The sequence below is a fragment of the Vitis riparia genome, chromosome 15 (genome assembly GCF_004353265.1).
Source record: "Vitis riparia cultivar Riparia Gloire de Montpellier isolate 1030 chromosome 15, EGFV_Vit.rip_1.0, whole genome shotgun sequence".
NCBI classification, from domain to species: domain Eukaryota; kingdom Viridiplantae; phylum Streptophyta; class Magnoliopsida; order Vitales; family Vitaceae; genus Vitis; species Vitis riparia.
The window spans coordinates 10,440,928-10,452,892 of NC_048445.1; the positions used below are offsets into that span (position 1 = coordinate 10,440,928).

The 11,965-nt window shown below is 30.8% G+C and overlaps 1 protein-coding gene across 1 annotated transcript; it reads right to left on the reverse strand.

Moving 5' to 3' along the window:
* Nucleotides 1-11,439: 11,439 nt before the first annotated feature.
* Nucleotides 11,440-11,965, reverse strand: LOC117931951. Its single transcript, XM_034853018.1, has 3 exons — nucleotides 11,956-11,965; nucleotides 11,713-11,842; nucleotides 11,440-11,668 (listed from the first exon to the last, which is right to left on the reverse strand). Exons 1-3 carry the CDS (start codon nucleotides 11,963-11,965, stop codon nucleotides 11,440-11,442), a joined length of 369 nt encoding a protein of 122 aa, XP_034708909.1.

An 11,965-nucleotide genomic window follows, 5' to 3' on the forward strand; every position in this document is an offset into this window, starting at 1 on the left:
GGAAAAAAACACAAAGTGGGGGAGGAAAAGGGATGTGATTGGGTGTTGCAAAGAGCGAGGACAAAAGATGAGAGTGGGGGGGCCCAACTGCCAACTAGCCGTTGCTGTAGTAAAGGACTTTTTTAGGGAAAGCAGAAGCCGCTGTGTTTGAAAGCCTAGGGATTGAGATTGGGGCCCATTGCTGTCAGAATTTTGGGGAGCTAATGGTGTAGTTTTGCTATTGCTTTCGGCTCATTTCATTAATCTAATTTATTGGAAAATCTTTCCCATTGGCCATTTAAATGGCCATAGTTAAAGAGTTTGGACCCGTTAATGTCACTATGGGGCAAGGTGTTCTAAAATTACCTTTTGGTATATTGATTATTTCTCTACCATATAAATACTAAAAATGAAAGTATTAAATTTTAGCTAATCACTTCAAAGCTTGAATTTAAACATAATAACATTATTATTTTATGACATGTCCTCGATAGTGTATGTCGCTCATATATTCAACCCCATACATTTGATTCTGCAAGGAGTGTTGATGCTATCATCACTCATTTTCATAGGTAACACTTGAGCTAGAGTTTTGGTTCAGTTTATGTTCTTTTCTTCCACTTTTGTTGTTGCCACTACCAAGGAATTGGTAGCAAATGAGTGAGGGTAGTGATGAGAACTTAAACATAGTATTCTTAAAGGAGTTTGGAATGGGTTGAGTGCTTTATACTAACTGTCACACCCCTATTAATTTGCCCAAAATTTTCACTAAGTGTGCGGTGTTAAGAGCCATTTCTTAGCCAACCTTTCTCTTCAATCCTTATAAAAGCAATATAACAAGCTAAAGCAATTACAAGAACACTTCCCAACTTGTGTTATTCCAATCAACTACAAGATACAAAAAAAAATTCAAAGTGTCTCAACACTTTGCCCGAGTCAGAGATTACAATGCTTAAACTCCTAAGCATCCAAAAACACCACCCATACTCTGTCTTAAAGATGCAGGGGGCTTTTATATGACCCAGCCTGCAATTTACATTTTGAAATTCAAACCAAGGAGTCTGCTAGTGGTTATGCAACCGCCCATAACCACCCAACTGGAGACAGCCCTTCAAACCGACGTGTCTCTTCGCACCAGACACTAGCACCACAACTATTTGTTAGTTCCTTACTGTTGAGTGTTGTCCTGATCAACTTGTTCTCATTGGCTAGTTGTTATCCCCTCAAGCCCTTTCTCATCGAGCTATTGATGAGTCCCCCTAACAAGGTGCCTCTTGTGAACGGGTGCCCACCAAAGTGTTTTTAATCAAGGCCCTCTGAATCAACAACATGCATCAACCAGCCGACCAGGTGTCTAGTGCATCAATATGCCTTCCCCACACTGATGTCTGAGCTCATGCCATGTCAAAGTGTCCATGGCTCAGGCATGTGTTTATCTCCCTCTGTTTGGTCAAGGCTCCACAACATTGAGCCATGACATTGCGCCCATGGTTGTTCATTTTCCGATGCATAAGGCATCATGCCCCTATGCCATGCATAGACATCATGGGTCCAAGTTAGTTGCACGTCTAGTGCCCCATCGAGTCATGGCATTGAACCCATGGCTTCTTCAACCGGCTCATTACACAAGTTTTTAGGTGCTTTCGTGCCAGCGCAGGGAGGAAGTAGACTGCACCCGACCCCATGTCGTTGCGGCCACAGAGTGCACACCACACATGTTGTGGAGCCTATGTGTGCGTGCTTGAGTGTTGTCTGTGTGTCCTAGGCACGCCCAAGGTCGTGTCGTGGTGTTTCCTTGGTGTGGCCAAGGCTTGGCTTTGGTGCCCTCTTGAGTCACCTACCCCACTTCCTCCTTAAAGAGCATTACAGGTCATTCTCGAGATGTTTGGAGGAGACATTAGTGGAATATTTAAATAATTAATAATTATATTCCATAAGAAACTTCACCCTTCATATGCACCAACTCCATAGCCCCACATTTGCCTGATGTGCACTAAGTGTGTGCGTGGGTGTGGCCTGGTGTGCGCATGGGTGCAACATGGTGTGTGGGACTGTCGTGCGCGCACGATGCTTGTCTAGTGCACACATAGTGTTCGTCTAGTATGTGTGCGATGCCCGTTTGGTGTGCGTGTGGTGCTCGTCTGGCCCGCACGTGGTGTTCGTCTGGCGAACGCATGGTGCCCTTCTGGTGTGCACATGGTGCCTGTCTGCGCACATGGTACCCATCAAGTGAGCGCGCGACCAACACCTATCCTATATATCTTCTCATTTTGTCTCCTAGGGTTTGAACCACCAAACCTCCAAGCTATCCTTACTCTTCGTCTAGGATCCCAATAGGTGTAAGGCCTACTCATGAGGCCCTTTCTTCCATCATTGGGTGAGGAGGCTAAGGGGCTAACAAACCCACCCCTGCTTGCTGAAGTCGATGCCCTCGTCGACTTAGTTTGCCAGTACGCCTGGACCACTTCCTCAAACTATCACAAGGTAACTTCCCTTTCACATGTAGCTTTTACTTCCAAAGTCACCTTCCACTGAACCAAAAGATTGATTTGCCGATTCTTTCTACTATGTCCCATGGTCCTGTGATCCAAGATCTTCTTCACCTCTTGATCAAATTGCTTCATGACTAAGAGAGAGGCCCGCTTTGTCTACACTCTCTCTACGTCTAGATCTTCATGGTATGACTTCAAAAAACTAACATGAAAAGTTGGGTGAAGCTTGAGCCTCTCAGGCAACTTCAACATATAGGCCACCTGCCCCACCTTTTTTATTACTTCAAATGGTCCATCATATTTAGGAATCAAACCCCTCTGCTTTGTTTTACTGCTAATTTTCTTCCATATCTGGGAAGTCAATTTCATGAGGACCCTATCCCTAACCTGAAATTCCAAGGGTCGTCGATCACGATCTGCATACTTCTCCATCCTTTTGGCTGCTTTCTCTAGACTATTTTGGGCTTCATCAAACATCTCTTGCTGGGACCGAGCCAATTTGTAGGTTGCAGGGCTATTTCCTCATACCTTTTCTTTGGCTACCTCCAAGGCATCCTTGGTTGTACCCCCAATAGCCAATTCAAAGAGGCTCATCCCTGTTGCTGAACTCCTCTGCAGATTGTAGCACAATTGGGTAGTGTCGAGCAAATCAACCCAATTCTTTTGTGTTGTCGTCACATAGTGCCTGAGGTACTCCTCCAATAAGGCATTAGTCCTCTCTGTTTGCCCATCAGTCTGAGAATGATTAACTGTGAAAAACTTCAACTTCGAACCCAAGAGTTTGAACAACTTCACCCAAAAATGGCCTATGAATTGTACATCATAATCAATTACTATGTCTCGAGGCAACCGAAAGTGTTTTACAACATGGTTGAAGAACAACCTAGCCGCTTTCTCCGCATGACATGCATCAGGAGTAGGTATAAACACAGAGTACTTAGAAAATTTATCCACAATAACAAAGATAGATTTGAAGTCACGAACCTTTGGAAATCCGATGATGAAATCCATAGAAATTCTTTCCCAAGTTTTTTCTAGAATTGGGAGGGGTTGTAGCAACCCTGCAACCTTCTTTCTCTTAGTTTTGTCCATCTGAAAAACCAAACATGATTTCACATAAGTCTGCACATCCTCACTTATATTCGGCTAATAATAGGATCTGGCTAGCAATGCCAGAGTCCTTTCTTCACCAGGATGGCCTGCCCACTTCGCATCATGAGTCTCCCTCAATAGTTCCCTTTTCAAGCCACCTACAAGGACATACCATCTTTCTCTTTTTGCCACAAGGAGGTCTCCCTCTAGCCAATACCTCCTTATTACAACCTCTTTAACTTGTCTCAATCGGTCATATGTAGTATCATGCTTTGCAACCTGCTTGATTCTTTCATTGAAGTCAGAGATGACTTCTAAGAGGGCAGTGATATAGGTGATCACCTCTTTTCTACTCAAGGCATCAGCCATTGTATTATGCCTTCTTGGTCGATGCAACCATTCAAACTTAAAGTCAGCTAGGAACTCCTGTCATCGTGCTTGTCTAGGACTTAACTTTTTCTAAGTTTTGAAGAAGGTGTTAGCCACACTGTCAGTGACCACTGAGAATATGCTCCCCAAGAAGTAATGTTTCCATTGCTGCAAGCAATGAACCACAATTGTCATCTCCTTCTCATGAGTGGAGTATTTCAGCTAAGCACTATTCAACTTCCTGCTTTCAAATGCCACAGGGTGCCCTTCCTACATTGGGACCCCACCCAATGCCTTATCTAGAAAACCGAGTTTGTTGCCAAAGTAGTCTTTATTTTTATTTTTATTTTTTTTAAAAAAAAAACCAAAGTAATGCATCTTTTAAACTAATTGTCAAACTACTCTTTTGAATCCACATCAGTAAGCTATCTTTGACTTTTTCTTTTCCATTCAACACACTTTTATTCTGAAGGCCATTTTTTTCATCCGAAACCATTCAAAATACTTTTATCACAAAACTATTTTTATTTAAAATCCTAACTATTATTTTCTCTCCTCACCATCTGTGGCTCCCACCATCTGCGACTCCCATTTTCTTTCCTCATCGTTTGCGACTCCCACCAGCAACTCCACCAACAACTTCCATTAGTAATGTCCTATAGTGGCTAGATAAGTTTTTGAAGCAATTTAATTTTGGGTAAATGGATTTGAGGACAAAAGTTGTTAATGGGGTTTTTCCTCTTATTTTCCTCAGCTTTCTCACTAACCAAACAGAGGAAAATGAAATATTAAAAAATACCGAAAATAAACAAAGAATCAAATAAAAAAAGTGGTTCATGAGTTTTTTTGCCCTCATTTTCCTTAGCTTCACTAACCAAATGAAGGAAAACGAAATATTAAAAACACCATTTGAATTTTTAAAAAAATTAAGGGCTTGTTTGGTTTCTGTTTCCGATTTTTTTGTTCTTGAGAATAAAAGACACTCAAAAACACGTTTGACAATTGTTTCCCGTGTTTTTAAATTTGTTCTCCATGTTTTTAATTTGGTGGTTTTGGAGAACAATCTCAAGTTGTTTTTCATGTTTTCTACATTGTGAGCGGAAGAAAAAAAAAACACAAAAAAATCATGGAGAACAAAAAAAAAAAAAAAAAAACTCACGGAGACCAAAAAAACTATTCACAGAAAAGTAATCACAAACCCTTAAAAAATGTATCATACAACAAATTCAATCAAATCCCAAATCCACACAAAGAACCCTCAATTTTGTGCTCTCAAAATTTTATTTTTCAATTTCCTTTTCAAAATGAGAAAATTGATCGGCTATAGTGTTGGTAATGGTGGCAATGCTACAATTTGAACTTCACATGGGCAATGGAGGTGTGTGAATATATGTGTGTGTGAGAAATATAAGAGGATTGGGGAAATGGAGGTGCTGAGATGAAAGATGAAGAAATGAGTGTGGATTATGTGGAACGAGAGGAGGAAATCGTGAGAAAAGAGACACATGAGAGAGATTTCAAGAGGAAGAAGGTGCAGATAAAAATTTATGGTAAATGGTAGGTCTAAAAAGGGTTTTTTTTTTTTAATAATTTTTTTTTCATTAAAAAAAGAAAAATAAAAAATAATTGAAAAAATAATTTTTATATTAAAAATGCATACAATTTTTAAAATTTTAAAATTATAAAAATTAATTGAAAAATGGATATAATTTTTTTATCTTTAAAATATTAAGTTAATCAAAGAAAATATAATTAAAAAAAAATAAATTAACATGTTGAAAAGGCTTTATATTTATAGATTAATTTAATTATCAAATTATTTTTATGTTTAAAACAAATTTTTTTAATTTTATTTTAAAAATTAGAATAATTGGAAAGGATGTTGGAGGGATAAGATTTAGTAAAAAATAGGAGATAAAAAAGGCAAATAGTTAAGAAAATTTCAAATAAATATATCCTTATAAATCATAAATCCTTTAATTAATAATATTTCTTACCAATATTTAAAATAATAAAATATATTTGATTTTACATAATTGTCAATATTTCCTTTAAATATTTGTATCCAATGTTTCTACAATCAATTTAGAGTGCTAACAAAAGTTTTAAATTTAAATTATAACCTTTTCTTTTTTTTTTCTTTTTATTAAAAAATCTAACCATTTATTGAAAATGATTACCTTATCGTTAATTCTCATTTAGTATGATATTTAGTCATTTATTATTAAAATATTTCATCTTCTTATTTATTGTAATTAAAATAAAAAAATATATGATCAAAATTTAAAATAAAATAAAAACTAAAAATATAATTTGATTTCCCATTCAAATTCATCACCCTCTTATTATTATCTTTTGTTGAATTTTTATTTATTTATATATTTTTCTATAAATAGAGAAGAGTTATGAAGAAAACATTAAATTTAAAAAAAAAAAACCAACTTCCAAACATGTTTTTTGTTTTATTTATAATAAAAAAACATTTTTTATTAACTCAACCAAATATGTTTTTTCTATTTTTAAGAACAAAATCTGTTTTCCATAATTCAATTTCTAAATGCAATTTTATTTCTGAAAAAACCAAAAACTGTTCTTAAAAATTATTTTTCAAAAATAGCAACCTAACGGGCCCTAAATTTCATTTATTTTCAATCTATAAATGTTATTGCTAAGTATGTGACAAATTTTTGTTTTTTTTTTTTAGCACACCCATTATTTAATATTTATATTCCATTAATATTTATTTTAGATTTCTCATTGTGGCCAACTAGATAATTAAAAAGTGAAATTGGTTAAATTACTACTTAAAAATGGATAATATATTTGTACATAAATCCTACAAATCTTATAATATTTAATAGGAAGAAGAAAGAAATTAATATTTTAATTACTATTTTTGGACTTATTAAATTGTATAAAAGTTGGGAGAGTCAAGGATGTAAATGATAAAAATGGCCTCATTGGATATATTTTAATTTATTTTTTCAAGTATTTTAAATTTATTAAAGAAATAAGATGAGTAATTTTTTGAAAGTTTTAAAACCACCTAGAAATGCCACTATTAAAATAAAATAAATAAAAAAAAAGTTTTTCTTTTATCTCTCAATGAGAATTCTCTCCCAGAATACAGAAAAAAAAAAAAAAGTTTTCTCCTCTCTTTCTCTGAAATGAAATTGAGAAATAAATAATATAATTTTTCTTTTTAAAAGAAATAAAAATCTTTTTTCTTTTAAAAGTTTTATGTTTTTCTTTGTAAAAATGAAGGATACTATGACAAAAAATGATTATCATATTTGTAGTTTCATTTATGATTTAAAGGCATAAAAATTAATTAGTGAAACAAACAATCGGGATTCTTGGACATTTTAGAAGGTAAGATAACCCGGAAGCCTTAATTTTCATCACAATGATTCTAATAACTATAGGAAAATATTTTCCTTCAATGATGACCATCAAAAAATGGTTATCCACACTATATGTATAGATATGCCAAAATGAGAAAGGCAACACTTTTTTTTTCAATATAATGTCACCATAATTTTCAATAAAATCGAAAATACAGTAACAGATAAAAAAAACACACACACTATATATGTACTACCCAAGGTAGAAATAGTCCACTAGCAATAATGGAAAAAGAGTGACAAATATAAACTTAAAATGTTCTATTTTATTCTTCATTCCATGGAGATAATGTTGATTTGGGAAGTTTTGGAAGACTATTCCTCGATATCATCTCTATTGGTGGTATAGCTTGGTGTACTCCCACTCATTGAAAACAATCTGCAATAATTAAATAAAAAAACAAATAAAGTGACGAATAAAAAAAAATTAATCAAAGAAACTATTATATATATAATATTGAAAAGTATTAAAGAATTATTCAAAGTATTTGTTCCAATAATTACTCCCACTCATTAAATATGAACTCTTAATGAACATTAATTTTGATTTATTGAATAAAAATGAATGAAAGAAAACACTAAAAAAAGAAAAGATGCAAATAATTTTTTAAGGTTATATTAATAATTAAAATTTAATATTGATATTGGTAAAAAGAATTTTTTAATTGACTTAAAATTAAAATTATATTAATAAAAACGTATTTTAAATGCATTTTAGAACAAGGTATATTTTGAAACCATTTATTAGACAAAATATTTATTCTTAATTTAAATATTAGTATTTATTTATTTATTATTAGTTTGAATTAGAGTAAAAGTGTGGATTAGACTAGGAGATATAGTTTGAATCGGAATAGAACTTAAATATTATTTCTATATAAATATTTGTATAAAATTGGCATGACAAATTTTTAATAAAAAACTATTTTTGAATTTTTTTTTTAATCAGGTCATTTTAGATCAATTTTAAGATGTTAATTATTTTAATGTATTTTTAAGAATATTTTAAAAAATAATTGAAATTACGTGAAATTATATAAACATTAGGGAGAATAAACGAAAAAAGCTATTTTTAAGAATGGTTTTTGAAAAACTCAAGAAAACTATTTTGAAAATAATGCACAATGGTAAAAAGCATAAATAAGTAAGGTTAACTATTTGATTTAAAAATTATAGAAGACAAATTTTTTTAAAAATTATAAGAACCATACTTTTACTTGAAAGAAGGATTAATATATAAAATTTTTAATTCTTAATAAATTTTAAAATTAATATAAAATATTAAATATATATATATATATATGTTTTGTGAAAAAAATATATTTCATTTTTTATTTTATATAAATAACAAATTGTGGACCTCGCATTTCGCTCGATGAGTTCCCACTCGGTGGCGAAACTCGTTTTTTTTTATTTGTTTGGTGAAAAATTGATATTTAGGAAAAGACTTGGAGTCGTCACTTATATTTGTTTTATTTTTTCTTATGGGAAAACAAAATAAGAAAGAAAACCTTAAGTGTGGCTCCTTGTTTGGAAAAGACAAAGTCTATAAAAAATCAAGTTTGGGTTCAAAGGTCAGGTTACTTATTAGGAAGGTACGGTGAAAGACCATAATAAGGTCTCTACTAAATAAGGTAAAACAAGTGTGACAATTCATAAGAGAATTAATGTATATCAATAAAATAATCAAATAATAAAATGGATCACACGTAAGAGTAAGCAAAGTGGGAGTGAGAGTGTACCTTGGTTGCAATAGTGCGCTATCATGGAAACGGGGTTAGCTCAAGCATAAAATCATCACATTCATATCAAAGAGTAAGATAAAGATCAAACAAAATTCATTAAGCATAACAATTGACAATCAAAAGAGAAAACTCATATATAAGGCTCCCACCAAAGCCCAATCCATCTTGCATGAATTAATCTCACAAATTCCATTATTTTGGAATTATGAAAATTGTCTTCGTGTTTATTAAAATAGTGAAAAACGATAAAATAATTAAAAACAAAAGAAAATCACAAGATGCATGCCTGAATGAAAAATGGTAGCACGTTTATTAAAAATTAGGTTTTAGTGAATCAAAATTTTAATGAAGAAAAGAAAAAGAAAGAAAGAAGAAAATAACAATAATAATAATAATGATGATGGCAAATAAATAAATAAACGAATAAAATAGAGTAAAATAATAAAATAAATAATTATATGAAATATTAATATATAAAATAATTAAATTAGGTGAATAAACAAATCAAATAAATAAATAAATTTAAAAGATTTAAAATCATCTGAAAAACAAATTTTTGAAAATCAAGTTTTGAAACTAAATTGAAGATTGAAGTTTTAAGAACTAAATTAGAAAATTAGAATTTTAGAAAAATAATTTAAAACTGAAAGTCATGAAAATTGGAACTTGGAAAAATTATTTGGGTATGAGATTTTTTAAAAATTAAATCTGAAAGTTGGAAATTTGAAAAATTATTTGAGAATTAAAGTTTGGAAAATTAAATTTGAAAATTAGAGTTTTGAAAATTAAATTTAAGAATTGAAAATTTGAAAATTAAGTTTGTAGGAAATTAGAATTTTGAAAATTATTTGAGAATTGGAGTTTTGAAAATTATATTTAAGAAATTGAGTTTTGGGAATTAAATTTAAGAAACGGAGTTTCGAGAACTAAATTTGAAAGAAATTGGAATTTTAAAATTCATTTGAGAATTGGAGTTTTGGAAATTAAATTGGAAAATTAAAGTTTTAAAGATTAAATTAAAGAATTGAAGTTTTGAAAACTTATTTTGAAATAAATCGGAGTTTTGAAAATTAAATTATGAAAATTAGAATCTTGAAAATCATTTGAAGAGGGCATTTTAAAAAAATAAATAATAATAAAAATAATAAATGTGAAAATTGGAATTTTGGAAGTTGGAAATTAAATTCAGAAATTGAAAATTTGGAATTTCAGAAATTAGGAGTTAAATTTGGAAATCGAAATTTTGAAGAATTATTTAAAGATGTAATTTAAAAATAATAATAATAATAATAATAATAATAATAAACAAATGTGAAAATTGGAATTTTGGAAATTGAAAATTAAATTCAGAAATTGGAAAATTGGAATTTCGGTAATTGAGAATTAAATTTGGAAATCGGAAATTTGAAGAATTATTTAAAGATGGAATTTTAAAAATAAATAAATATATAAACAATAATAATGAAAATAATAATGATTAGATAAATAAATGTGAAAAATGGAATTTTGGAAATTGGAAATTAAATTTGAAAATCAGAAATTTGAAGAATTATTTAAAGATGGGATTTTAAAAATAAATAAATAAATAATAATAATAATAATAATAATAATAATAATAATAATAATAATAATAACAACAACAACAACAATAATAATAAACAAATGTAAAAATTAGAATTTTGGAAATTGGTAATTAAATTGGAAAATTATGAATTAAATTTGGAAATCGGAATTTTGAAGAATTATTCAAAGATGAAAATTTAAACATAAATAAATAAATAAAATAATAATAATAATAGTGAAAATAATAATGATGACATGAATAAATGTGAAAGTTGGAATTTTGGATATTGCAAATTAAATTTGGAAATTGGAAAATTAGAATTTCAAAAATTGGGAATTAAATTCAGAAATTGAAATTAAAGAATTACTTGAGAAGGGAATTTTTTGAAAATTAGATTGGAAAGAAATTGGAGTTTTTAAAATTCATTTGAAGGTGACATTTCTTTTACTAGAAAATTTGGAATGTTGAAATCTTCGAAAAATTAAATTTAAAGATTTGAATATTGGAAAATTAAATTTAAAATTAGAACTTTAGAAAATTATTTTGAGAATTGAATTTTAAAAATTGGAGTTTCGGAAAATCGAATTAGAGCTATGCAAACTAATTTTAGAATTAAATTTTAGGAGATTATTTTGAAAATGGTATTTATTTTTTTAAATAATAATAAATACATAAATAAATAAATGAATAGATAAATAAAATTGGGACCTTGAAACTTTAGGGGATTTTAAAGGGTTATTTGGAAATATAAAGAAAGAGTAAATAAAACAAATATAGAAATAAAACTTTTGGCGTTAAGAGTTAAAAAGAAATGAAAAGGTGGGTGTGGCTATTGCAAGTGCAATGGAAGGTGGAACAATGCGCTCCGGAGGACATGGTGCTGGAGCTGGGTGTGCAATGTAAGTAGGGATTTGTTCTCTGGGTATCAACACCGATACTCCTCGAGCGTAAACCGTCATTTTGGGAGAAGGGTAACGAAGCTTGCCATCGAACATCATCGGAACCTCAGGATCCCCATGAGTCCTAGAACCAGAGGGCGATGATTTAGGCCATAAAAAACCTCTCAAAAAATGGCCATAACAAGGAACATAGAAATGAGAATAGCAGTGGCAACAAACCCAAAAGAAACGACATTTACAGAGTTGTCAAAGTGCTTCCAATGCTCCTCCCTCTCCACATTGACAGCCGCCACAGCCACTGTTGGCGATGTGAGAAGATTTCATGCAATATAATCAATCCAAGCATACAAAACTTCTACCATTAAAAATCATTTCTGAAAAAAATGAAAATGAATTTAGGATCATACTTACCTCCAGCCAT